This window comes from Anopheles ziemanni, chromosome 3, assembly GCF_943734765.1.
Source record: "Anopheles ziemanni chromosome 3, idAnoZiCoDA_A2_x.2, whole genome shotgun sequence".
Lineage (NCBI taxonomy): Eukaryota > Metazoa > Arthropoda > Insecta > Diptera > Culicidae > Anopheles > Anopheles ziemanni.
Window position 1 is genome coordinate 18,693,505 of NC_080706.1, and position 27,736 is coordinate 18,721,240.

The following is a 27,736-nucleotide window of genomic DNA, read 5'->3' on the forward strand; positions in this document are numbered from 1 at the left end:
GAGAGCCTTGCTAGCGTGCAATGGAACTATCTGCGCCGGTTTCTACGAATCCTTGCGCGCAATCGGTGCGACTAATGAGGCAGGTGGTGTTTGGCAGGTTTTGCCGCAGTTAATTATGATAATTATGCGACCGGGTCGCATCGGGGTGTTAATGCGGGTAATGGTCAAATAAATGAAGCTCCCTTTGTCCCTTTGAAGTGGCAGAGGATGCCCGAGAGGAATTGGAATTCCTCGTTTCACGTGCCGGGACTATGTCACCTCGATCCCGTGGCTTGCGGCATAAGATGATAAACGGGTGCAATTATGGTGCAAATCACCGTCGATTATTGTCGAGTCGGAGATAACTCTCTCTCACTCCTTCTCTCTCTCGTTCGGGAGCTCCTGATGAAATCGTAGCTGCTTTTCTGGCATATCCTCCTTGTGGAACTGTGTCATTTGCAGATCCACGTCCGAGTACGCTCCGTCACCCTTCAGAGTCATTTGCGGCAAACGTTCAAGGAAACAAAAATCTAGTTCCAAACGTCATTTCATGGAAGCAGCAACCAGTGCAGTTCTTACCGACGGCTCCATTTAATACCCCTACTGAAAGAAATGCGCTGGCGTGATTTTCTTGACACCCGGAAAGTCGGTCACCGAATCACACGCAACATGCGGTGCACTACCGATGACTAGAACTGGCCGGCGACACGAAAGTGTGCTCGGTTTTGAGGAAGTGAGTGACTGCTTCTAGAACGTTTGAAAACCTTTTATGGTAGTCTCATTCCCGCTTCCGTATGATCTCTCTCTCTCTCTCTCGAGACACGACTAACCCCGTGGCCGAGGGAAGGATGGAAGGAGGTCAGTGTTCCGGGAGCAATTGCGACCCTCCCGGAATGTGACACTTGGCGCCGCAGTTCGTGACTTCGCCTAAGATCTACCGGCAATCAAAGCGTACGGTCAAGAGTGCGCGGGAAAGTCACTGGAATCAGTTTGATTTATGATCGACCCATGATCGCCGGATTAGCACTTCAGCAGGCCGCCTCTGGTTGACTGGTGTTTTGGCGTGGAATGGGAGAAACAAAGGATGCCACTGGGTGTTACAAAAGCAGCACCTCATGCGTCCCAACGACGGGGCCAAGACATAAACAACCAATTTGCATACACATCAACGGCCCGACGAACCGCTAAGAGGGCGCTCGTGCCTGACCAATGTCATAAGGTTTCACTTTTCTCGCCGCATGTCAATGCATGAATGATGGTTGGGTAAGACAGATTTCGTGGAATATTCAAGTAAATAAGTGTTATGCACTGAAACAATACCGCTCGTGCTGAATGCGGAAAGAAAAGCGCAAATGAAATTGATCTGACAGGCGATCGGGGCGGTCAAGCGTAAATCGTTGGAATGGGATAAGCATTCGCTTGGTTCATAAATTAAATTATACCCGACTGTTGCACACTAGCGATTGATGCTTTTCTAAAATTCCTAAAGTATCGTCTTAAATCAAGTGCGACCGCATGTTGTAAAAATAATCCCGAAAAAAAAAAACCAAACACTCCCACCAAGTCGAAATATCGTACAGCGAGAAATTGAAAGTGCCGTTCCCTAGGGAAAATGCCAGCCAAGAAAAATTCGCCAAAAAATCCCAAATTGAAAAATAAGTCAAAAAAGGATACACGGGCCGCATGCACGATCCACTAGCAGCCACATAAAACACCCACCGTTTCGTGACCGTTTCGGACGTAAGTACGACATAATTACAGACGCCACGATGATGATAAAGTACCGTGCGTACCCAGCAGAAGAATTAGAAGTCAAAAGTCGTGACGAAGAATAAATAATTCGTTCTTGGTCGTTGGAGCTGTTTCGCTGTTGCTCGGTCTGCCAACCGATATTGTGGTCCGCATAGAGCGGCGACCACAGACACCAATGCGCAGGTTGCCGCGCCTGTTGCGCAGATCCCATAATGTGTTTTCGCGCGCACGCGATGTTTGACTTCGACATTCACCTTTGCGGAGATAGTGGCCCGGTCCGCCGCATTGCGGCATCGGTACGATCAAGTTCAACGAAAGTGCCGAGATTGTGCGGGGGGATGGCATGGGGGGGATGCTGTTGATGGATCGCACGCCGTGGTGTAAAGCCGTGCCGTTCGATCGCTACCCGTTTTACGGTTAGATTTATGTTCGTGTTTGGCGAATGACCAACGGAAAGCGGTTTTGACGGCCAGAATCGGGTAGCGGGATTGATATGCCGGGCGCAAAGATTTGCATTGCGGGCTTGGCCATATTTGTGACGTGCCAATAACAGGGTACTAATAATTGTACATCACGACGTTAATAAGAGATCTCTTTGCGGGAGAAAATAAAGAATCGAACGAAGTATTTTGGGCTGTGAAATAATTTATTGGTTTTACAGGGCAGCACCATCCATGGGAGCTTTTCATTTTCGGGCCCCCTCTATTGCGGTTGCTCCGTGCTTGGGGATTTCGTGAACAGGTTTTTGACGAAACTGATGGAACTTTTGCGCAGCCGCGCTTCGAGCGGCTCGTGGGAGGATGACGGTTTCGGTTCCTCCACGACCGACGACGACTCGGGTCGAGCCAACGGCATGGTTGCCAGGGCACGCTCATGGTACTGCCGCAGGTAGTTGAACTTCTGCAGCGCACTCGGTGGCGTGATCGTGAGGCGGATCGAGAGCGAGTCCTTCTGGATGTAGCCGTTGTTGATGAACTCCTCGCGGCCCAAGAATGTTTTCCAGCCAAACGGCAGCGCCGGTTGGAAGCAGTACTCGAGCGTCTTCTTGACAACCTTCTTCTCTGCCCTATGCAGCAGCGCCACGGTGAACTCGTACCTGTACGGATGGAGACGAACCGAGGTTACAACGGGCAAGCGCAACGGGTTACGGAGCCGATCTTACTTGTTAGGAATGCCGTTGCATAGCTCGAGGAAAATGCTCAAGAAGTTTCCTTTGCATTCGCCATTGCCACCGGGAAAGATTTGCAGCCGCCAGCTACCGCCAAGGTCGTCAGTCAGGACGTCTGAGTATAGACATCCGAAATTTTTAGCCGCCTCCACAACGTTCCGCACGGTAAACACATGGTTGAGGCAGTCCGGTTTAGTTTCCCTAGAAAAGGTGGTATCATCAAGACGATCGTTGTATGCCTTACGCACGATTCACTTACTTCTTCAAATGTTCCACCTCGGCCGCCAGCAGGGACGCTCGTTTCTTCATTTTTTCGTACTTGTCAATCAGATTCAGCGCTCGTACCGAAAAGCGCAGCTCTAAGCCGTCCTCGAGCAGATACGATTCCTGCAGCGCCTTCAGATCGATGAAATGATTTTGACCCCAACCCTTGCGCAGCTCGAAGTAGGTCTCGTCTTCATAGACATGGCTTCGGTTGGCGCCCAGCAACTCGACCGAGTAGTGATACTGCCCCTCGATACCGCTGTACAGCTGAAGGAAAATACTGAGCGACATGTTTTTGGCATCATCGTAGCCATTCGGGTGCACCTCTAGCCGCCACACCGAGCCAATGTCATCCGTGACGAGGTCGGAATACTGAACTTCGTTCGAGCTCCGTGCCGCCGAATACTTACGCACGGAAAACTTCCAGGCCGATGCTTCAGGAATCAGCTGACTAAGATGCACGAACGAAAGCACCAATAATGTTAAAATATTTCAACTCAAACATATTCGACTGTTCGACCGTTGAGGCATGCATTTACCTATTGAACTGGTATGGTTTAACGTTAGGACTGGTTACTTTGAGATCCTCAACCAACTTCGCACACGTCTGCTCCAGCTCCGGTCGCTTGTGCAACAGATTCTCGATCAGCTCGTTCTCCACCATATACTTGGCCGTCTCCAGCTTAATCTGATGTTTGTCTAGGTTTTTGGTCAAGATGTCCGACCATGCATTGGCCTCTTCGATTTTGTCATGAAACTGCTTGTGTATCTCGCGAAATTCCTGCTGCACCATAATGTTGATCGTTTTGATGAGATTATCTTTGGATTGCTTTAAAAGTGCCCGCTGCTTGTCCAGCTCCTGCGTGATGCGCTGCTCCGTTTCGATGAAGACGGCTTCGGTCTCTAGCAACAGTTTCCGCAAGCCCTGTTGCACTTTTTCCGGGCAAACTGTTTGGCCCTCGGACACTCTCGAGATGCTGGAATCATTCTTACTGTCAACAAGCGACTTGAGTGCATCGATCGCACTGCCACTGCGAAACGATACAAAATCTTCCAGCGTTCGGTTGCACTTGCAGTTCGGACACTTTGAGCTGCCATTTTCAAGTTCCTCCTTCTGCAACCACTGGCGAATGCAGCCGTGGCAGAAGAGCTTCGAACAGGCCGGACAAAGTCGCGGGTCGTCGACGCTGCTGAGGCAGATCGGACATTCGATCGTTTCACCGAGCAACTGCACCAACTGGTCTGCCGAACCGGATGCCATCGGAGATGAGGTGAGCTAATTTCGCCACTGCCGGTGCCCACTGATAAGCGTAGATTGATCCCGATCGTTCCGATTAGCTAGGACATCGACCTAGGTAGATTATGGATTGCTTATCAGCGAACAGCTGTTGCGAACAGCTGAACGCTTCGATAAGGTTTGCACTAAAACAGCCGGCACAAACTGATGACGCATCTGATCGAACTATCTGCTAGACAAATTGTTTATGACACGAAATTAACGCACAGGCACTAAAATATTCGATATTTTAACCCGAAATCACAGAGGACAGGAAAAATTCGACCAATATGTCATGAGCAATCGACTGAACTAAATCTGCGCATTGGGGGAAAGACGCGAGAGAAACGATTTTCACCGCTGCGTTGGACCGTCATTCTTCGAGGAGGTAGCTCTCTGCTTGTTCTCACCACACCGACTGCGTTCTATTTTTAAGCAGATTCAAACATTCAGAGCATTCGCTTTTCATTTTCGACACCAACACATATACTGGCAGGGAATAGAAGAACAGCATGAAACACGTATGACTAATTCAATGGCAAATGAGAGGGAGAGCAAGGAAGAATGCATCGGAAAATTCACTGTTAAACATGTGCTCCACAGTGGAATCAATTTGAGTACACCAATGTCTTTGGGAAAAGGGTTTTGAGATGAGAGAAATTTTCTCACAAATATAAACCATTCTGTCCCAAAAATAAGTCTGGCGTTAAACATGGTATTTCATACGCTACGGGAATACCATTCTGCTATTTCCACGGGCCTTTTGCAAAATAATGTGGACCAGCAAAAAATGATTCGGATCGCGATCTTATGGATTGAGGCGATCGTTAAATATTGATACGATGCAAAAAAATGTTTTCATGAATGATGCTGATAAGAAATAGGCGATAAGCATCGGTGGGATGTAGTATAAAAGGCGGTCCTGATCGCTCCAGAAGGTACATTCTCGCTTTGGAGTGTGATCAAAGCATATCAAAGCATCCGAGAACAACCGACCATGATTGCGAAGTTACTTCTCCTCACGCTTGGTAAGTAAAGATCAGCAACATTACAAGGATTCAGGATTCAGGGTTCAGGATTCAATCTGCCCAATTCCAATCAACGAGAACGAGAACGACAGCATCCAGGAAGGAGAATCTAATTATCTGTTTGTCCTCTTTCATAGTGGGGGCGTGTACGGCGTACCAGTACTCTTACGAGTATGAGTTCCCGTCCTCCCGTCCGTTCAACCAAACCGGCTTCGAGTTCGGAGCCTGGGAGCCGAACCGGGAGTACGTGTACAACGTCACGACGAAGACCATGACGGCCCTGCCCGATCTGGAGGACTACTGGACCGGAATCGTGACGCACGGTTACCTCGTGGTTCGTCCGAAGGATCACAACTACGTGGTTGCCTACATCGACCGTCCGACGTACGCCACGTTCAACGAGTATCTGCCCCGCGGATACCGCACTGAACTGTCGCACTTCAACCTGAAGTGGCAGCCCATGCCCTTCAGCTCGAAGCCGTTCGGAATCTACTACCACAAGGGAGCCGTCAAGGGCTTCTACGTGGAGAAGACGGTCCCCAACCATGAAGTGAACATGCTGAAGGCCTGGGTTAGCCAGCTGCAGCTGGACACGCAGGGCGCCTACGTGATCAAGTCGGAGTTCAACCAGTTCCCGGAGAACAACACCCTCACCGGAGTGTTCAAGACCATGGAGCCCTCGGTGACCGGAGAATGTGAAACCCTGTACGACGTCAACGCCATCCCGGAATACTTCCTGCAGTCGCACAAGGAATGGGTTCCCCAGCCCCAGTACCTCGAGGAGGACCAGCACGTCTTCCACGTCGTCAAGTCCCGCAACTTCGACCACTGCGAACAGCGCATGGGCTACCACTTCGGCTTCAGCGGCTTCAGCGACTTCAAGCCTAACGGTAACCAGATGGGAAACATCATGAGCAAGTCTGAGGTGACGCAGATGTACCTTACTGGAAACTGGTACAACTACACCTTCCAGTCGGTGTCCACCGTCAACAAGATCGTCGTCAGCCCGTCTCTGGTCAACAGCCAGAAGGCCATGGTCTACGCTCAGGTCAACATGACCCTCAACGACATCAAGCCCTACGACAAGTTCCCCGAAGGCCCTGCTGATGATCGCCAGGTGTTCGTCGATCTTGTGTACAGCTACAACATGGCTCACGATAAGAAGAACTTTGTCCGCCCCGCCAACGAGACCGACGACTCTTCTGACTCCGACTCGTCCAGCTCCTCGGACTCCAGCTCCAGCTCCAGCTCCAGCTCCAGCTCGGAGGAGGAAGAAGAGAACAAGAAGATCAGCCCGGCTGAGCAGTACAAGAAGTACGTCGACAATACCGAGCGTCGTGGAAACCGCAACCGTCGTGATCTGAATGCCTACAAGGAGAAGCAGTACTACGAGTCGTACAAGCGCGACCAGTACCGTCTGCGCAAGCACAACGATACCTCGTCTGATTCGTCCAGCTCGGATGATTCCTCCAGCAGCTCTTCCAGCTCGTCCAGCTCTTCGGAGTCTGATGAGCAGGATTTCTACGGAAGCTCCTCGTCGTCGGAGTCTGACTCTCTGAGCAGCAGCGAAGAGTTCTACCAGCCCATCTCGCAAAACCTGAAGGAGGCCCCGTCGGCTCCCCTGCTGCCGTACTTCACCGGCTACAAGGGATACAGCGTCCAGTATGCCCACAACGTCGATGCCGCCCGCCATGTCTACAAGCTGGCCTACGAAATCGCCGAGGAACTGCAGGAAATCTCGCAGGTCCCGAAGTCCAACACCCTGAACAAGTTCACCATTCTGGCCCGCGTTCTGCGCACCATGAACTACCAGGACATCTACGATGTTTGCCAGAAGCTGTTCGTTTCCCAGAAGGAGCGTGAGGAAGGCAGCAACCACAGCGCGTCGTTCGCCAAGAAGTGCGATGCCTGGAACACCTTCCGTGATGCTCTTGCCCAGGCTGGAACCCCGCCCGCCTTCAAGGTCATCAAGGAGCTGATTGAGGAGAAGAAACTGCGTGGCGACGAAGCCGCCAGCGTGATCGCTACCCTGCCCAAGACCATCCGCTACCCGACCGAGACCGTCATGCACGAGTACTTCCTGTTGGTGACCTCCAACGCTGTCCAGCACCAGGAGTACCTGAACACCACCGCCATGATCTCGTACTGTGACTTCCTGAACCGCGCTCAGGTCAACAACCGTTCGGCCTACAACTACTACCCGGTGCACAGCTTCGGCCGCTTGGCTGATGCTGACTACAAGATCGTGGCCCACAAGGTCGTCCCGTGGTTCTCCCACCAGCTCCGTGAAGCCGTCAAGGCTGGCGACAGCGTGAAGGTGCAGGTGTACATCCGTTGTCTTGGACATCTGGGCCACCCCGAAATCCTGAACGTGTTCGAGCCGTACCTGGAGGGTAAGATCCCCGTGACCCACTTCCAGCGCCTGGCCTTCGTTGTCGCTCTCGACCGTCTGGTGGAGAACTACCCGCGCCTGGCTCGCTCTGTCCTGTTCAAGCTGTACCAGAACACCGGAGACGCTCACGAGGTTCGTTGCGCCGCCGTCTACCTGCTGATCCGCACCAAGCCCCCAGTGTACATGCTCCAGCGCATGGCTGAGCAGACGCATTACGACCCGAGCACCCACGTCCGCGCTGCCGTCAAGACCGCCCTGGAGAGCGCCTCTGAGGCCGATGAGTTCGATGACGATATGGAATTCTCGCAGAACGCCCAGGCTGCCATCAAGCACCTGAACCCGCGTGACTTCAGCCTCCAGTACTCTGGAACCTACCTGCGTGACTTTGCCTTCCAGGAACTGGAGCTGTCCTACCGCATGTACTTCTCGCAGATCGCCTCTGATGACCACTACATCCCGAGCGGATTCTTCTTCCACCTGCGCAAGAACCTGGGTGGTCTGAAGCGTTTCTCGACCTTCTACTACCTCGTCTCGAGCATGGAAACCTTCTTCGACCTGCTGGACAAGCAGTACGATACCTACCACAAGCACCAGGACTTCAAGTCGAGCGACTACTACTACAAGTACTACAAGCAGTACCCGAACCTGTTCAAGGACTACTTCAGCCAGTACAGCAAGAACCACAAGTACCAGAACGACTACTACGAGCAGTTCGGAAACAAGAACCAGGAGGAGTTCCAGAAGTGGTCCACCACCCGCATTGCCAAGCTGCTGAACATCGACCCCGAGGAGGCTGAGGAGCTTGAGGGTCAGTTCATGTTCCAGATCTTCAACGGAGAGCGTTTCTTCGCCTTCAACAACCAGACCGTCGAGCAGTTCCCGAGCCTGGTGAAGAAGTACTTCGAAGATTTCGAGGATGGCTTCGCCTACAACGTCACCAAGTTCTACCAGCAGCAAGCCGTGACCATGGCCTTCCCGTTGGCCACCGGTCTGCCGTTCACCTACACCCTGAAGACCCCGACCATGTTCAAGTTCGAGTTCGAGGCCACCGCCACCACTCACCCGAGCATCTACAAGAGCCCGGCTGGATTCCCCGAGAAGGAATACGACGACTTCGTGTACATGCCGCGTTGGTTCAACGGATCCGCTGACGTGAACTGTGCCTACTCTCGCCTGGTCGATGCCAAGGTTGGCTTCGTGACGCCTTTCGATCACCAGCGCTACGTTGCCGGTTACCAGAAGAAGCTCCAGGGTTACCTGCCCTTCAGCTTCGACTTCGGCTTTGACTTCGAGAACAACGACTTCGAATTCAACGTGCAGCCGCTTGAGCCCAAGAAGGACGTTCTCCTGTTCCACCTGAGCTCGTGGCCGTACACCGGATACAAGGACATCACCGACCTGCGCCCGATGGCCGAGCAGCCGAGCGTGCGCATCCTGCACGATCGCGAGCAGACCACCAAGTCGTTCGAGCAGTCCTTCGGCCACGCCATGACTGGTGTGTCGCTCCGCTTCCAGGCTAAGTACGACAAGGACTTCATCGACTACGCCTACCTGATGAAGCACATCGAGCAGCACGACTACTGGTCCGCCCTGGTCTATCCGTTCGCCTCGGAGACCTACCACTACCACCAGCTGAACCTGTACTACGATGCCCAGCGTACCACCGTCCAGAACGTGAAGTTCGTCCTGCAGCACAAGCAGGCCGATTACGACCAGGACTTCCAGACCGCCGAAGTGAAGCACCCGAAGGGTCGTCACGGATACTCGGGATACTACAACGAGTTCAACTACGCCCAGCCCTTCGTCTACTACGCCGGAAGCCAGCGCCGCCAGGAGCAGTTCATGCGCAACGCCGGAGCCGGAATCCGCAACAGCGACGTCGATGTCTTCGACTTCGGAATCGTGTTCGAGGGCAAGCAGCAGAAGGCCGAATTCGTGTTCACCACTGCCTACGCCGACAGCCCGGTCGATGAGAAGGAGCGCTTCCTTGCTTTCTTCTCCTTCAGCCCGTACGTCTCGTCCAGCAACTTCTTCAGCTTCTTCCCCTTCTCGGGCAAGCAGTTCCAGATGTGCTTCTCCGCTACCAACGAGTACCCGAACATGCCCAAGCTGAACTTCCTGAACGCCCTGAACCTGGACAAGATCGGAAGCATGAACTGGGAGCTGTCTTACGGCGAGAAGTGCCAGGGAGGATCGCACGTCTCGATGAAGGGTAAGCTGTACCAGTCCGAGCCCTACCGTCACTTCCTGCGCATCTCCGAGGTCGGACAGGCCTGCAAGCAGCAGATGGACAAGGGATACTTCCAGCTCCCGGCTTGCCAGAACGCCACCCGCCAGGCCGGTTACTTCGACCAGTACTCGTTCAACTTCGAATACAAGGATGTGTCCGACTACGCCAAGAACATGACCTACCAGTTCTTCGACTACGCCCGTTACTTCACCTTCCCGTACTGGAGCGAGGACTACTTCTTCCAGGGCAAGCACAACCAGTTCCAGATTGACTTCCAGCTGGCTCCGTACTTCGACTACTACAACGCCTCCTTCTACGGTGCTGACCGCAGCTTCGCCATCCAGAACTACCCGATCGAGAACGAGTACGCTCGCTACTTCTTCTCCTTCCACCCCGACTTTGACTTCTCTGAGCGCATGTTCACCTACGCTTACCGCGGCAACTACCACCGTAAGTAAAACAGTCAATAGGGAATCAAAAGAATCCAGTTTAATTGGTCCTTTTCTTCTCCAGCGTCTTGCGTCGTCTCCAACAAGTTCGTCAACACCTTCGACGGTAAGACCTACGACTACGAGCTCGGCAGCTGCTGGCACGTCGTGCTGCACACCGTCAAGCCGGACTACTACTTCTACGCCCAGGACTCCCACTTCATGAACTCGGACTACGAATACAACTGGAAGAACGGCTTCGGAGAGGACGAGCAGATCACCATCCTGGCCCGTCACGGCGAGGACCACCAGCTGTACCTGAAGGCTATCCTCGGACAGTACAAGCAGAACGACTACAACATCGATATCATCCCGCACGGCCACGACCTCCCGATGGTCTACATCAACGGCAAGCCCCAGCAGATCCACGAGAAGTACGCCGTCGAGATGTACACCAACGATGATGGCGGTGACCAGCCCCTCATCCGCGTGTACGCTCTCCCTGGCAACGAGGTGGAGATCAGCTTCCGCGACGACGACATCAAGATCGTGTTCGACGGCTACCGCGCGCGTTTCTTCGCCGACCAGTCGTACTTCAACAACTTCGTCGGTCTTTGCGGCACCAACAACGGTGAGGGCGAGGACGACTTCATCACCCCCGACCAGTGCGTCATGCGCAAGCCGGAATACTTTGCCGCCTCGTACGCCATCACTGGCATGAACTGCAGCGGACCCGCCCAGGCGTTCTACACCGAGTACCACCAGAAGGCTCAGGAGCACTGCGTCAAGCCCCAGTACTTCTACGGCAACGTGATCAGCGAGCAGGAGGCTGGCCGTTCGCGCTACAGCTACTACTACAAAGACTTTGACCTATCGGACTCGTCTTCGTCGGAGTCGGATGAGTCGGACTCTTCGTCCTCGGAGGAGGAGAAGGAGAACCACCGCGAGCACTTCTTCGAGAAGCAGCAGTACAGCGAGAAGGAATGCGCGATGCAGCACCGTGTGCAATACTTCGAGCAGGGTGACAAAATCTGCTTCACGAACCGTGCTCTGCCGACCTGCGCTTCGCAGTGCAAGGCCGCCGAGAAGATCCAGAAGTACGTCGATGTCCACTGCCGTGATGCTACCGACTCCGCCGCCCAGCTGTTCAAGCAGCAGATCCGCAAGGGAGTGAACCCGGACATGAGCGGCAAGTCGGTCACCAAGACCGTCAAGTACTACTTCCCCAAGAAGTGTGTGTTTGCCAACTAAGCAATCAGACAGACATGATCTATTTATGAACATTCCAAATCAAGCAATCAGAAAATGTTAAAAAATATAGAGGTGACTTCATTAAATGAATGAATGAATCAAACACGATTGAATTATTATTTCTATCTCCGTCAGTTTCTATGTAGTAACTTTACAGATTTTTTTTTTTAATTTCGCTTGAACAAAACTAAAACAATCAAAGGTCTTTGAAACGAAATCTCCTTCAGTTATATGTTTAACTCGTAAAATAGTATTTCGGTCGATTGTATCCTCGCATCGAAGGTCAAGGCTGAACTGTGCATTCGATCACGCGCTCACTCTCCCGACTAACCAGAGATACTGGCATGTACAGACTATTTCATTAACAGTCGATACATTTGCAGCTTTCGGCAGCGACGAATCGAAATACGTCGACCGCAGATGGTATGTCATTGGTTTACGGGTGCACTGAACTTCATCTGCTAGACAACAATCAGTCATTGAAATTGCGGTAATTAGAGTGCACCCCAACGAGCCGAGCGTTCGCCTCCGTTCGGAAGAGAGGTCGGTCGTCTGCACGAGGTGCAGCATTGGCCTATGCTTAGCGCGTCTCATCCGCGTTCGCGAAAAAAGGTGGTACTATTTTTATGCAAACGATGATTCAATGCTCGACGATTGGAGCGGACGTCGCAATATCGTCGTATCTCCCGACGGCTGAGGTGCCATTCACGCTGCTCGCCTATAAATAAACATCATTAGCAAGCATGATCGCAGACAGTGTGTCAAAGCAGTCTAGGCTAAGGAGGGCTTAAGTCCTGGAGCACGCCAACTGGCAATGAGCTAACGGGAATGCCGTTCGCAGTACACCGAGGAAGAGTGAAAGGGAGCGGAGTTTAATATGCCGGCTTATATCAACCCTAACAAGCTCCTATCATGATGGTCTAATGAAATGTTCAGCGCACGGAGGGATAACAGTGGATTATAAGCTATCCATATGGCTTAGGGCCATGATCGGCTTTCGATAGACCTGGACCTCTTGTAGGAGTTTCTCTCATTATATCTTATTTAGCTAAAGTTAACAGTACGTTAATACCCGAAGACTGCGGATATTCATAAAGCGAACCTTTAATTCGCTCCCCGCCTTACTCTTGCTGTCGTCTAATGAGGTACCGTGAAAGACTACAACCCATACGAACTGTCGTTGAATGCAGCGAATGCAAATCCGTTTCTACAGTAATTGAATCGTAAAATGGTGAGACCAGTCGATCGATCACACGCGATCGACAACACGCAAGAAGTAAAGATCGTGAATATTGGCATTCTGATTACTCACGGCACAACACCGTAGAATTCTGAAGGTTCGCGTCGACATGGTCTGCGAGAGTTGTGAGAACTTTTCTGCGCTGCGTATCGACAGGCGAGTAAATTTGTAAAATTAGTGATCAAAAGTACCGGTTGGGACAGCTGAAACGATCTTGCCGGGGAGACATTGCAAGTTGTGGTGGTGGACTCAACGCACTGTCGCGAGTTGGCCGTTACTTACCTGGGAAAGAAAAACAAAGCAGATGAAGATTTATGTAGTAGGAAGATCGACATTGAAAGAAACGATATTATACAAAAAATATTGCCACTAGATATAACGCGAAACTCGTGAGGACAACTAGAGGCGAATAAATCAACAAGGAAAACGGAGCGTTAGGAAACCCCACTGTGGACTATTTCCTATCAGCTTAAATATAAAACAGCAACAAGGTAGTGATAAACGACACATTTAAATTCTATATGCTAATGACAACGATGGGATATTAAGATCCATTTTCTATTTCCTGATCATTCGGGCGGGTTATTTATCTTCCGTATCGAAATCATTAGACTGCACTCCGAAGCAGCATCGCTTCCACAAGATTTGATATTGCTGAGACAAAATGTAAAGACGACAGTATCAAGGATGAAAGATGTGACCAATTTTGTTATGTTTTATGGTGTTGAAGATTTTACGTTTGCTTTCTTAGAAATGAACCATAGTTTTTGTTGCAAGATTTTTAGCGGTTATCGAACAACCATTAGACTCTTGCAACACCCGAAGTGCCTTCTGAAGGGAAACTTTCACTCTGAAACTAAACATTTATCGCATTAAATAAAGAAAGATAAAACTCGATGCATGAAATTAAACGTTGACCAAGAAGGATGCAGATTGATTTATTCGCTTCATAAAAGAAAAATATATGGTATTTTTTAATATCTTTTAAATGCAAACAAGCGATAAAAGGTGTGCATATTCCAAGTAAGGTGTTCGCGTGGGTAGTCGATCATAAACCAATCATTCTGGAGGTGAAAGGGCCTAACGCCAATAAGGAGGTACGCCTCCACCATGGCGATAAAGTAAGCGTAGCGATAGTTTATAATTGACACTTTCCCCGATAGTGTGTTAAATTTGATCGACAGCCCAGGCAAAGAATGTTCAACTTGTATCGACGGTCGGTGCGCAGTGTTGCTTGCCAGCTGGTAAAGGTTTCTTCGGCGTTGGCTTCACGCTTTCGGCAACCTGGTCGGCAACCCGCTTCAACGGGACCATAAATAACCGCATCAAGTAGCTCCAATTCCGATAATTGAATAATAAATCCTCTCCCGACATTAATGGCGTCGTGATTGATGTAAGTGGTCTCTGGCAGGAATGTGCAACTCCTGCAACTTGTCCACCGTACCGTCGAAGCCCTAGCACGTAGCGAAATCATCAATCGACTGCTATCGGGGAGGACTGCGTTGGGATCCATTGGTACTCAATGGGAGCTAGCAAGGGTTGTGGATGGGGGGTTGCACCGATTTATGTTCACGTTTGTCTGCGTAATGTTAGCCTGATCGAATCCTGCTGTGTACTATTTTTGTCCAATCGTACTCAAGTGCAGCACTCGAGTGCATCCGTGACAAGGAGCTGATGCGGAGGATCATTATAATGCCGCACTTCACAGTTGAAGTTGTATCCATTGTCGTATATGTCGTGAGTATACTTCGCACGCCAGTGGCACACCTTTCCCCGCTCCGGGAACACACTGTCTAGCCTAGGTCTGGACACAAAAGACTGCAAAAAGTGCACCATTCAAGGTTGCTACTGCACAAAACGTGATTCCAAACGATCGTGCAGTTGAACCGCTATCCGTATATGCATTTTCAATTGGCTGCGACCTTTGCGCGGCCGTTTTGCATGTTTTTGGACGGTTCGCGTCACCTTGGGCTCAAGCCGTCCAGACAACCGAAACAAAGCGTTTAAATGCAAAATTGAAACAATAAAGTGTGTCTTGATTGGCACGGCGGGTGGTAAAACAGATGCATCCGCTGCTAATTAGCAACGGTTGCCACCATAGGTGGCGCTTTTTGCAATGCATCGGTAACCTTTTCCAAGCACAAAGCCGAAAGGAGCCAAAAATTTAAATTTGAGATACTCCTTCCTGACCGATAAGATATCATGCTGTTTACATTAGTATGCATCTGCTGATCGTCTTAAATCGACGCAGGAGCATGCCGATTATCTCCACGATGCGATAAGTTATTTCTGCCGCAAGTAATTTTTGTCGCTATAAATTTCAATTCGAAGCCATTATGCAAAATAGACACCGATCCGAACAAACAACAAACTGTTTAAAGATCAGATAACTATGCTACTAACAGCGCATAAATATAATCCTCAAGCGCATCGCAACATTTGGCGGGGCTCATTTTTCATCCACGCAAAACGTTTATTATTCTACCGGTGGACATTCGATGCACGCGAAGAATACCATCACTACTGTTCTCGCTCCTCTCAAACGACGAAACATTCTTTTGTTCGCGATTCGGGTGATTTGTGTTCGCCCAAAAAATAAAACGTCATTTTTCTGCAATTAATTAATCCTGCGACCAAGGACGCGCATCGGCCGCTGTGACGTGTATGCATGATTGATACCGGCTTTACTGGTGCAAATCAGCCGAGCGGAGCACGATGACAGAACAATCAATATCAGTTGCTTCAGCCCCGGTTGGAATGTGAACCGAGCCATTATATGCTACCTGACGAATGTTGGCAACCTGCCAAAACGAACGGATTGAGCGAGGCTTCTTCGCCGTCCCAAAAATGTTCGCCAATTTTCCTTCACCCTCCCCCCCAAACCGCGCGGGATACTTTGCATTCGTGGCAGCGTGACTTTAGCGCATTTTGTTTTCCTCCACTCAACCCGAGCAGATCGGAAACTATGCAACGCGCTCGAAACGTGCCGAGGATAATAAATCGTTTTATGTGCCATTCGGTCCATTAGAGCATTAGGCGGAAAGGGGTTGCACTTTGCGGCGCGCAACCACTTAAGGATGCGTCGCGCTAAGAACAACGCGAAGAGGTACGCTCGTGAACGTGATTTGAGTCACACCGGCGTGCCCTGGGAAAAGTTTATGCTCGCACTCTGGCAGGCAAGCCCCGGGATCGATTTGGAACCCGCCCGAAAGATCCGCCGACCAAAGACGGGTCGTCAATCATCCGCCGGACGAGTCGGTGAACGTCGACGGCTGGCTCTGACAGTGGAAGATGAAAGCGAGCAGGAATGCATGAAATCATGCAAATGCATTTTGCCGTTCTGGCCGAGTTAGTTGAGTCGGTTCTGTAACGCATGCACGCACTCTTGCGCGGGCAACTTTGCATAAGGACAGGAAACTAATTTTCCACGAGAAGATCTTGCAGCAGGACTGCTGCGAATTGAGTTTTTGAGTATGCAAAAACTAAACGAAAAATATTTTTCAAACACCTCACCTTTGTTACGCGATCGCATCGAGATGGTAGTTGGGTGGAAAAAATGTTTAACCAATTTTAAAACACACGCCATCATGCAAAAACCCGGTCGGTTTGACATTTGACAAATGCGAATTCTTGCCGTGTTTGCCATTGATTTCCTTTTTGTCAAGCGCGAACAATAAACTAATCTGTCCGTCGTACATGGCCTGTCCGCAGCACACCATAAACCCATTAGCAGCGAACCGCAGCCGGAGCTCGTAAGGCGACCCGATCCGACTGTCAACAGCTCGCAGATTTGGTGAACCACGGCCGGTGACAGGACGGCGCATCGGGGTCTTTGTTGCGAATTGTGTGTGCGGGCAAACAATTGGTCCACCAGCGAACCGACCCGCGCCCTGGTCGCTAACGTCGTATGTCGAACAAGAAAACACACTTCTTGACCCCCACGGATTGTAGGCTTATCAGCCTGCTAGCCGCACAGACAAGTTCGCAAACGACCAGCTATAGGGAGAGATGTTCTTCCATAAATTAAGCTCCGAATCGGGTGCCATGGACGGGGGGGTCTTTGATCGTCCATCGGTAGCGCCCACGCCGGTGTCGATGGCACCCGGTCCCGTGGCCTCAATTAAGAGCATTAGGCCACGGCTGGTTCACCGGAAGACGCACCGCGGGTAATCGGCTCACGAATCTAGATTGATCGTTATCCGGTCAAAGCTGGCCGTATGATTCCTCCCGAGCTACCGGAAAAACCATTTCGCCTAGAAAAGCCTTTCGCAGAAGCCAGAGAGCTTAACGTCCCAAATGCCAACCTACGCGAAATGGTGGCGGACACTGATTTCAAAATGAGGTGCAAATTGTTTCTTCCTTGCCCGTTTGCCAATTTATTCGATTCAATCAGTCGACTCTCGTTAAGCTGATCGAACTGCCGCGGATTAGGTTGGGGCTGGAATGCGGGAGCATTATGAACCAAGGTGAGGTATTCCTCGGACGACCGGCCTAGTCTGGGCTGAGAATGCTTCGAAATTGGCCCGTAAAATTAAATACAATCTCCGATGGAGAAGTCGTAAGCTGCGTGAAAAGGGTTGTACTATCGACGCGCGAACTTTACGAGCTCGGCGCGATGGAATGGTGAGTGAATGAGTGCCCCCGTTCGTCTCTAGACTGAGAGACAATAACCAATTAAGGCCAAGGAGCGGTTGGCATTCGTGGTTCTTGAGGAGTTGGTGCACGCCGCATACGCATCCAGGGCGGTGATGTTTGGCCTACCTAAGTGATGAAGTCATGCACTGGCGCACTCTAGGTTAGTAGGGTACCGGAGTGTCTGGAGCAGTGGCAAGTGTTTAGAACATAATTCTCCATATTTCGGACATCCATAAATTTGCACCTTGCCCGAAGGTAAACGAGCACCTGTACAAATAAGCTACCGGAGTTCGTCCCGGCGTTTGGACCAGTGTGGGCGCCAAAAGCCGACGATGGCCGCCCCATTCCCGAGCTGATTCTTACCAGACACGATGTGCTTGGCCCTGGTTTTCGGTTCGCGTGCCAATGCCCAGCTGTCGGAACGTGCGGATGAGCCGACGCAGCAATCCACCTTGAAGCACGGGGTGCGATTTCACGTAACCGGCGTCGGCGTCATGTCTGTCTCTGTGCGCAATGGTTTGCAAATTTGTGTGTAATACAACCGACCGCCGTGGGACGTCTTCATCGCCACCGTACTCTGGCCGGTGATGGAGTTATTTTGATAACTCTGTTAAACATGCCCGGTTGGCAGCACAAAACCGCCACCGTTGCAAACGGTGTATGTTGCGCGAGGGATACTTAAACAAGCCCCAGCGCATACGCCATGCGGAGAAAGTGTGCGAGGGAAGGTCGGGAAGGAAAAGCCCAAGGGGTAGAGAGTTTATCTGCAGCTACTGCACACGGGTCGAAAAGCAAGTGAAAAGTATGGTTTGCAGCGCGGTCAGCAAGTTTCCTCCGACATTCCCGGTGGAATGTGGATCGCCTCAGACACACCCGGTCTCTCCTGAGACTAGCGGCTATATGGAAGGAGATCGTGCTTTCTCGCCACACGTCTTACTCCTCGAGGGACGTTTGGTGGTCGAGGAATTAGCCGGAGCATTCCTCGAGCGCCCATGGTGCATGTTTTGTCTGCTAATCTGGTTCAGCTATTTCTAATCCGCAGAACTTCCGGACATCCACGGAGCAAACGGAGGAGAAATGAAATACGACTACTGGTTGACTGCCGTGTACTCGCGCCTAATGACCCTAGAGGAGGAGGAACGTCACATAAATAATCGACAGATTTAACGAACGTCGCCGAGACCGAGACAGGTCCGCTGTGTGGTGGCTTATCGCGAGATCAGCGTGCTAGACGAAGAATGGACTCCATATAGCAGAGCACTGGATGGAGTCGCACTAGCTTCTGCTCGATTTATATTCCCAGCTCCGCCCGGTGGCACGCCGCTGATCTATTACTCTTATGAATCCAGGGGTCAACACTGGGCCTGCTTCGGCCTGTTAGTCAACCAAACAGTGTTGGAGTCAATGGAAAGCTGCACGCAGACTTGGTGAAGCAGACTCCGACTAACCTAATGCCCAACGCCTAGCGATGGAAACCATTTGATTGTTAATCGCAATTAACGGTCGACTAACGGTAGGTTGTGACACGAGTGAACCTGTGGTGGCTGCATTTTTCATCCGTTTCCATCTGCATAGATCAACCAGGTGGATGCCTTAAACCCTTGAAGCACCCTTGGGTTTGGTTAGGCAAGAGTTTCCCTTAAGATGTCTTTTGTTATCAAAGCCTTATGCTCAATATTTGGGATAGTTTATAAGTATGATAACATTTGGAATAGCTTTGAAACACTTTCGTTGATGGTAAAATATATTTTGCGAACTTCTTTCTCGCTCGGAAAAGGTTCAAATTCAATTTTACAGTTGCCGTCGGACCCGAGAGCGCTCCCGCCTGGGAGCGCCATAAGCCAAAGTTCAAGGCAACAGGGCGAGACTGCTGCATTTCGTACGCACGCAGGGTTGCATATCGAGAATCGATACGGTCGAACAGCGCTCACCGGATGCGGACAAAGCTCCCAGTGGGGCAACCGCGGCAATAAATTATCATTCCCCTGCCGATCTCGATGGACCATGTTCCGGCGGGGTTCCGGGAGCCTTTGCAGACGCAATGACGGCGCGCCGCTCTGAGTGACTTCTGTACGCCTGGCAGTGCGTCGACGGGTAACATGAGCCTCGACCATGTTGGACCATTTTTCAATTCGTACACGCGAACCCGGCTGCGGTGGTGCGGTCCTACCCGTGTACGGTCCATAAATTACCATCTGTCAATCGATAAATTTTGCAAAGTGATAATTGCACACCACAGTCCAACACTACGTCTTTCCTGTGCTAATCGCTACCACCGATCGCGCCCCCGGGTTAAAGTCGGCTGAGCAACGTGCCACTTCCTTAGCGGTTGCCACCGGGGCGATGCGCGTGGAATGATTTGTGTAGCCACGGTTCGGCCGTAACTGTCGGTCGGTTGGTACCAAGCCAGTTTGCTGCCGGGAGTTGTGAGGTGTTTCTCGCTTCTCTTGGGCCCAAGAACCGTGGGGGAGATTGCGATCTGGAGCATGGCAAAACAACCTCACGTGCCATATATTGCAGAAGCTCCGTGCGCCGAACCACTTCCTACACCTTCGTTCCACGGCAGCGTTTGATGACTCTCCCTCCCCCTTTCAGCTATCAGAGATGTTTGATCGTGATTGTTTACAAAACCCGCCCGCCCGATCGTTTGTTCGGGAGAACTAAGCGCACTTTAAACACTCGAACATTTTGACACGCGCAAATGTTGTGAAGTGTGAAGTCGCCCAATCTGTCTGGAACAAGTACGACACGCGGGTGATGGAAAGACGGACCGCCCGGATGGATGAATCCGGATTCATCCGAAACTCCAACCACCTCCGCAGCTTCGTCGCACGTAGGCTGCGAAAACGATTATCGATTCATCTGCTGCGAGCCAAAATTGCGCGAATTAAGTTTTTATTACTTGTTTAGTCCGCCAAACCCGTTGGCGTTTGTCGGGCATCGTCGGTGCCTTCATTGAGTCGTTCGCCGCCAAACCATCACAGAACAGAATAAATCCGTGGGGGTTTTCAATCGGCCGCTACACTAATTCCCCATGATCTCATCACATGTGTGGAACTGTAAGATTTTGTTCTGTTTACTATCCTCAATGTTTTCACTACGTGGGTATTTGATAATTTCTTCAGCGACGTACTAGAATCAATTCCGAGAAATTTAAATATTTTAGGATCGAAACGAACCTGAATTCCACAGTTAGATATTGCCGTTACAGCTTTACCGAAATAGAATGTGTTAAATCGATGAGCGAAAAAGCGATTTCGTGATTTTCGCTGGCCAATCGTAAAATTCAAAACATAAAAGCGAACATTAACTATAAAATAACAAATATGTAGTCGCACGTGCATATTTGAGACCCCAACTTTTCGCCTCGGTTAAACCATTTCTTAAGTGAAAGAAAAAATAGCTTCAACTTACTGCTACCCACCTACCGGAGCTATCCAATACACCGTTCAGCAACAGCACGCCCACTGGACATTCGGACCTTCGGATACGATATAACCAACGGTTTAGGCTTGTAAATCGTCGAACGGCTAGGTGTGGAACCCCGTACCAACCGACATCGATGTCGCGGCGGGTCAAATTACAATTCGATCCCGAGCCACAGTGAAGAAAACAAAACTGCCACGAGGACTGAGAGGGGCGAAATAAACCATCCCCTCCAATACACCCTCTAAGCCATAGGGCTAGCGGAAGGGTGGAAGGGTCAGGGGTAGATAATGTAAGCGGGACGATAAAGACCACTTACGATGATTATGCTTATGGTGTCATACGCGGCGTAAATAAAAGAAAACAGCGAAAGACACTTACATCAGCGAAAAATTTCTTATTCATTGATGGAACGGCGGAAAACGAAACGGAAAGTTTTTCTCCTCCCTTGGTACACATATGGAGGGTTTTCCCTTTCGGCAGCGAGGGGGCTTTCGACTGCGGGGTGGGGGAAGAAGTGGACGAAAAGGTTATGACGGTACAGCGGACGGTACTTTGCTGACAATAGCAATCAGAAAAGTATTCTTCGATAAGTTATTAATGTGCATTCAAATCAATTCAGGATACGCTTGTGAGGGGTGCATGAATGAAATGTAAGCATACTAAACCATCTTTCTGATTTATAGCTCGGTGCGGATGTATGGAGATACGATTTTCCGAGTAATGAGAATTATGAAATCGCGTTACACGGATGGGATGCTTTTTCCTCTATCCTCCCACCAATGCACACCCACATTCACACCCGACCGGACACAGCGACCGCCGGCGTGTTGGTCGGCCTTAAATCAAACCTCAGAAACCGAAGGCATACGGGCGAAATGAAACAGGCTTCCTAATTCCACGCGGACGATTGCTGGGAAATGAATAAAGAGAAAGCAGGCAGCTTACCTCAAAGCGAAAGATAAACAAATCAAATCCAATTTCCGCTCCGCAAGCGAGCTGGATCGTGAAGGTGGTGGAATGAGGGGGGATACGATCGGGCAATGTGTGACCGTGTAGTAATAGGTATTGGTTTTCCCGAAGTAGATGGGGGGGGGGGGGGGGGGGGGGGGGGGGGTGAGTAACGGCCACACTGGTGATGAATGGAAGGTTATGCTTTTAAAACGCTTCATGCAAAACCGGAAACCATCGAACTGGGCGGGAAGGGAACCATCAAACGGATTTTCCCACCATGTATTTTTAAGGCAAGAGGAAAACCCACTACTAAAAGGAGCGATATTGTCGGAGGTGCATGGAAAGAATTACAACCGGTGATCAAAGATAGTTGTTGAAAAAGATGGAAAGAGAAAGAACAATACTCACAAATATCTTGATATTGCGATTTTGGGAGAGTTTTTCTCGTGATTTAAATGATCTTCGGAAACAGTAATTGCATAAACAAATCTCCAGGAGCATAAAACTCGATCAATTTTGAGGACAATGAAACATTGGCTGCTGCGCAGCGAAAGAGAACGTTGAGCAATGAAAAAATAAAAACTGGTACAAATTCCAACGCAGGCACAGGATTTGTTGGCATGCGATGCATTGTCCATTTTATCCACCGTGTCCTTAATTAACTCATCGCCTGTTTTGGTAAACATTCAATTTAGCATACCCTTCAAGCCTTCCTGTGCTGGCGAAAAAAAAGACAAACTTCTTGCACATTTTCGTCCACCTTCTGCAAGCGTTGCATAAATGACGAGCCTCCCGCTGGCCGCTGGCGGTTTTGGGGCGTGGACGTGCCCAATCGGGGCGATCTACCGGGGTTCACGTTGCGAGCCGCCCTCGGGCGGCATTCGCCTGTCCGATGCCCATTTTCGCGGGCATCCCGAGGATGTGCGTGAAGAATTTTTGAACAACAAAACTGGAATGTTTGTCCTCGCGTTGCACCGGACCATGCAAGCAAAGGGGGGCAGCAACATGTAGAGACGAGCAAGTCGATTTTCTTTTCCGATCTTTTTCACCTCTTTTTCAGCGCACTGCTTGCGTATGCGTGCTATTTGGACAATTTCGTCCACACGCAGCCCCAGACAGGGCTAGTTTCAAATAACATAATGACAGTAATCACCGCTAATCTCGTGCAGGTCAAATCACTGATATTTGGAGATATTATCAGTGACGTCGGAGAAGTAGATACGCCGTACGGCGATGATTTTTAATAAACCATTGCTATTCAAATTAATTTTTGCTTGCATCTTCGCTTCCGTTCACACTCCGAACACGTAGCAAATGTTGGTTACACGAGCCAGGAATGCACAAAATTGACAAACACGCAGACAGCTGGATCGTTATCTAACCGCTGCCTGCTGAAATTCTTCAATGCATTGCCTTAAAAAAAAGGCTACACTTCAAGTGCACTGAAATGACTTTGAGGAGCGCGACAAATGCGGTTAGCGTCCCTTGGTGAGTCCAACCAGCTCCTCCTTTCTCTTGCATCCACAGCCCTTTAAGATGATGCCTTTAATGATGCACGAATTTTTCTGCTTACCCGCTTTGGTACCGAATCAAAGCACCACGTCAGGCCGAACACGTACCAACTACCGGCCAAGCTTTTTGGCAGAAAGGAATGTTTTTGTCATTCTCCGTTGTTTTTCCCTCTTCGGTTTCTTTGTCCAACGGACGCTGCGGAAAAATCGGCCCGCGATCGTTAGTTGCAATTGCAAATTCTTGCGTTACACTTTGTGCTGTCGAGAGTTTCGGTTTCGGTTTCTGCAATTGTTATTAACTTTTTTTGCGAACGCTAACGAGGCAACATAAGTTTGGTCACAAAGACAAGGGGAGCACTTCCGTATTTACTCATCCCAGCAAGTGTATTCCATTTCAAAATTGGTTCGCTGCCAATTTCGGTCGATTTCTCCCCTTCTCCCATGTGAGTCATGGTTGGCGAACAGGCCAACCAGACAATGCCGTTTGGAAGATCCCCGTTACTTCGAGGAACGATAAAACGACAACCGTCCGTCGTAAAAACATCCTTCACCCGACAAAAAGGATTGTCGAACGATTGGTGGAAATTGATTTAAAAAAATGCAGTTATGGCGGAAGTTTTCAAAAACGTTTCTCCACCCGAACCGGTATCGATCGCTCCCCGAGGGATGCGTTTTTTTTTTGTTGCCTTGCTGCAGTTTGGTGTTTATGTTCTTGTTTACCGGTTCGGGTCGAATGTTGATTTTCGTGCCGTTTTTACTGCGGCGGCGCGCTCGCGTAAAATCACGACCACACCGTCGTGCCCAAAATGACCGAAGATTGACGGTTTGATTGAGATTAATGAATCAATAAAACGATGCACCGTCACGCAATCGCTACGGTTATCCACTGGAGTGGCGGTGGACTTTGTGGTCAACAACAAAAAATCACCCAATGTGATCGTAAAATCGACGTCGACAAACAGATCAATATTCCAACGAGAAAAAAGGTGCAATAAAAACAAAAACCGGTCCACATAAGCGGCCAAATACATCACTGACATCGGTGCATCGGTGAGGTGGATTGGGAATATGCACGACTCATTCCACGGCCACACTGTTTATGCTACTAATGGCGGCGAGGCCGGATAAACGCGGAAGACCGATCCACTCCAGCGCTGCACCGGCAAACCAAACTGTCAAGTGTTTGGTACCGTCTCGCAAGATAAATGATTCTTGAGCGAACTTTTTCGCTTTCGGTTGATCTACTCGAGCCTCCCGAACTCGTTAGGCGAACGGGTGTAAAATGCGTATGCGTCCGTACTCGTTGGCAGGTAGAAATGCATCTCCTCCAGTTCCCAGAGTAGAAGGAAGCGCAAATTACGAAACAGCAATGTCAGTGATTGCTTGTTCGGGTTGGAATGCCCTGACGATCTCGTTAGGATAGGAACCAGACCATGTACGCGGGTTCTGATTGATGGCTTTGAAGACACTTCAAGATAGTTGCAAAATTAAGCAACACCACTCAAGATGAATTGTCAAGTGAAGATTTTAATGATAAAACTGATTATTTATTTACAGTTTTTTAGCAGTTGATCAACAATGTTGCAAACGCAGGTCAAATGCAAATATATTATGTTTAACGAAATAAAGAGACTTTATCAGCGATTTAAATGTTGCATAGGGAGTCGTTTTTCAGCCATTGGAGTGTCGGTTTCTTGTAGGGAATAATTACTTTTTTTTAGAGATTTAGACAGAATGAACAATTATCATAATTGTTGTAAATAGTATGAAAAAAGCATAAATTATGGTCAAAAAGTTAGTATCTTTATTCGACCAATTACAAATGATAAAAGAGACTAGCGTCCAGTAATCGCCTCGCTTTTATAGCTCTAGTTATGTCGGTGTAATTTTTTGACATCGACTCGTTGACACTTGTCAGAGGTGTCAACAGTAAATACCTTCTACTTCCATGCGTCTAAATGATGCAAATTTTAATTTACTCGTTTGTGATTGAAATCGTGCAAAATGAGTTATTAATCGACACAGAGATTTTAATCCTTACCAGCGATGCGAATCCCAAACGAGTGAATCAGTAAGTAAATTACTAGTGCCTCTGTTTGTGATTTCAACTAGAGATTCGAATACTTCTTACGAATTCAAATCTCTACGATGACTAGTATCGTTCATGGAATTCTAATCTTTGTGAGAACCAAAAGTGATTTGCAAAAACTGTCGGTTAGAATCTCTCACTCTTACTCATCCTTACTCAGTACGCACATCACTAGTTTCTTGATCTTGCCTCATTCGTTCAAATCCCACCGATACACCGTTGAGGAAGAGTAAAAAAATTGACTTGAATAAAAAAAACTAAAAATCCACATACCAGATGAAAATCATAAAATCTTTTATGCAGAGTAATAAATTCTTACCTTTGTCATCTTGCCCACCGCTTCCGCCCGGTGACGTATCGTTCGGTGGTGTTTCATAGGGTGGCACCGGTTCGGACTCCACCAGCACACTAACGCCGGGGTGACCGATGGTCACGCCCGTGGTCGGCAGGAAGGACACTCGCGGCGGGAATGTCGTAAAGTCCTGCGACAACCAGCTCGGAGACGCCGGACCGCTGCGTGCGTTCGACGCATCGTCCCGCCCGGCCCCATCGGACGTGGATCCGAGCAGGTGCACCGTGACCGTCACCGCTATCACGATAAATATGAGGAGTATCACAAAAAAGCACACAATATCGCGGCGAGAGGAGGAGTAACAGCGAGTCGTCATCACTGCTGTGCGAAGGATGCTGTACGCTGCGTGATTGATGCGCACCCGGGGGGAGGAATTGGGGAGAGTGGGTTTGGGTTACCCTACACCCTTGCACACACTATCGACACTTGTAGAGGGACACCGGCCAACACTGTGTCGTTGCTTGTCGACACTATCGGAACGATTTGGCGGCTTCACCACCGAGGGAAAAAAGGGACGTTTCGAGAGTAACAGAGAGAGAGAGAGAGAGTGTATGTAAATGATCATGCATGAAGGCACCGGAAGTAAAGGCTATTCACTCTCTTCTGTTCGCGCACCACACGACCGGAACTACTCGCAAACGAAAGCGGCACGTGCCACCATTTAAATCGCACCCCGAAACTTGTGTGTCACTTGTTGCAAACAGGGCCCCGGATCAGGCCACGACCGAAAAGACGCTAAAAACCGTGCCTTCTCGCGCAAGGACCAGCCTGGGCGATCGGTTCGATTCCGGCTTCAAGTCTGCTGCTGCTCGCTGCTGCTTCTACTGCTGCTACTGGTTGAAAACACATTCGCTGGCTGTTCTTTTGCATCACTTCCTGCATTCGCGTGCCGTTGGCTACTGCGTCGGAGGAAAAATCTGAAAACCAATAAAGAAAAAAACAAAACAAACCGACGTAAGAAAAATGAATAATTGTTTCACCTGTCGTATAAATTGGGCCGGGGGAAATAAATAGCCGGTGAAAAGCGTTTGAAAACATACGGCCACTTCGGGAAGACATTTCATTGCCTTTTGGCCGAAAGACGATACCAAATGCTAAACCGGCGACAAGGAGGATGTCAAGGATGGTCAGGCAGGAGCGCATACGAAAAGAAAAATGGAACCAGATTCACGGGCGGTATCGTCGGATCTGTCATCCGGACGCCAGACGGCGATGACGCGTTTAACCGAAAAAAAAACCTATCTGAACCACCCAATTTTTTCAGCCGGAAAATTCATTTTCCACCCATGCTCGATGCACAAGGGAATGGACCGGCGGACATGCTATCGCTTAAGTGCCTTCGCCGACGGCGCCGAGTGTCGCCAAAAAACCCGGCCGAACGTTTTTCTTTACGCCCGCCATGAATTCGGTGCTCGCTTTCCCAATCTGGTGGCGCATCGTTTGAAGAAAAATCTGAACCGAACCGAGAAGATGGTATGGAAAAATTGGCGCTATTTTTGCACTTTCCGATTCACGGCAGCGCCCCGACGCGGTTCCCCTCCTCACCTCAAAACAGTTTGCTTTGCCTTAGTTCACACGGTTCAGGGCGCCATGGCGCGAAGTGGAACAATGTTCACCCTCGCCTACTCCCCCTGGCTGTCTTTGGATTTCGGTGGGAGGGACACATTTAGCCTTGTGCCAACAAAGGAAACCGATCGTTTACTTTGCGATTCGGCGGGCCCAGGAAGGTCTAGGCCAATGGGACATTTGAGAAGGCCAGCA

At 49.8% G+C, this 27,736-nt stretch overlaps 2 protein-coding genes across 2 annotated transcripts in view; one reads left to right on the forward strand and one right to left on the reverse strand.

Moving 5' to 3' along the window:
- LOC131284286 (A disintegrin and metalloproteinase with thrombospondin motifs 9) overlaps window positions 1-26,291 on the reverse strand; it is an 85,940-nt gene extending 59,649 nt beyond the window's left edge. The window contains 2 exon segments of the mRNA XM_058313140.1: window positions 24,656-24,680; window positions 25,961-26,291. Of these exon segments, the coding sequence (XP_058169123.1) occupies window positions 24,656-24,680; window positions 25,961-26,291 (356 nt within the window).
- On the forward strand, window positions 5,437-11,768 carry LOC131289414 (vitellogenin-A1-like). Its single transcript, XM_058318663.1, has 3 exons — window positions 5,437-5,467; window positions 5,605-10,539; window positions 10,603-11,768. Exons 1-3 carry the CDS (start codon window positions 5,437-5,439, stop codon window positions 11,766-11,768), a joined length of 6,132 nt encoding a protein of 2,043 aa, XP_058174646.1.
- Window positions 26,292-27,736: the final 1,445 nt, after the last annotated feature.

Coding starts and splice junctions, on each gene's coding strand:
- LOC131289414 (XM_058318663.1), top strand. CDS start 5,437: ATGATTGCGAAGTTACTTCTCCTCACGCTTG. Junction 5,468..5,604: donor GTTACTTCTCCTCACGCTTG/GTAAGTAAAGAT, acceptor CCTCTTTCATAG/TGGGGGCGTGTACGGCGTAC. Junction 10,540..10,602: donor TTACCGCGGCAACTACCACC/GTAAGTAAAACA, acceptor TTTCTTCTCCAG/CGTCTTGCGTCGTCTCCAAC.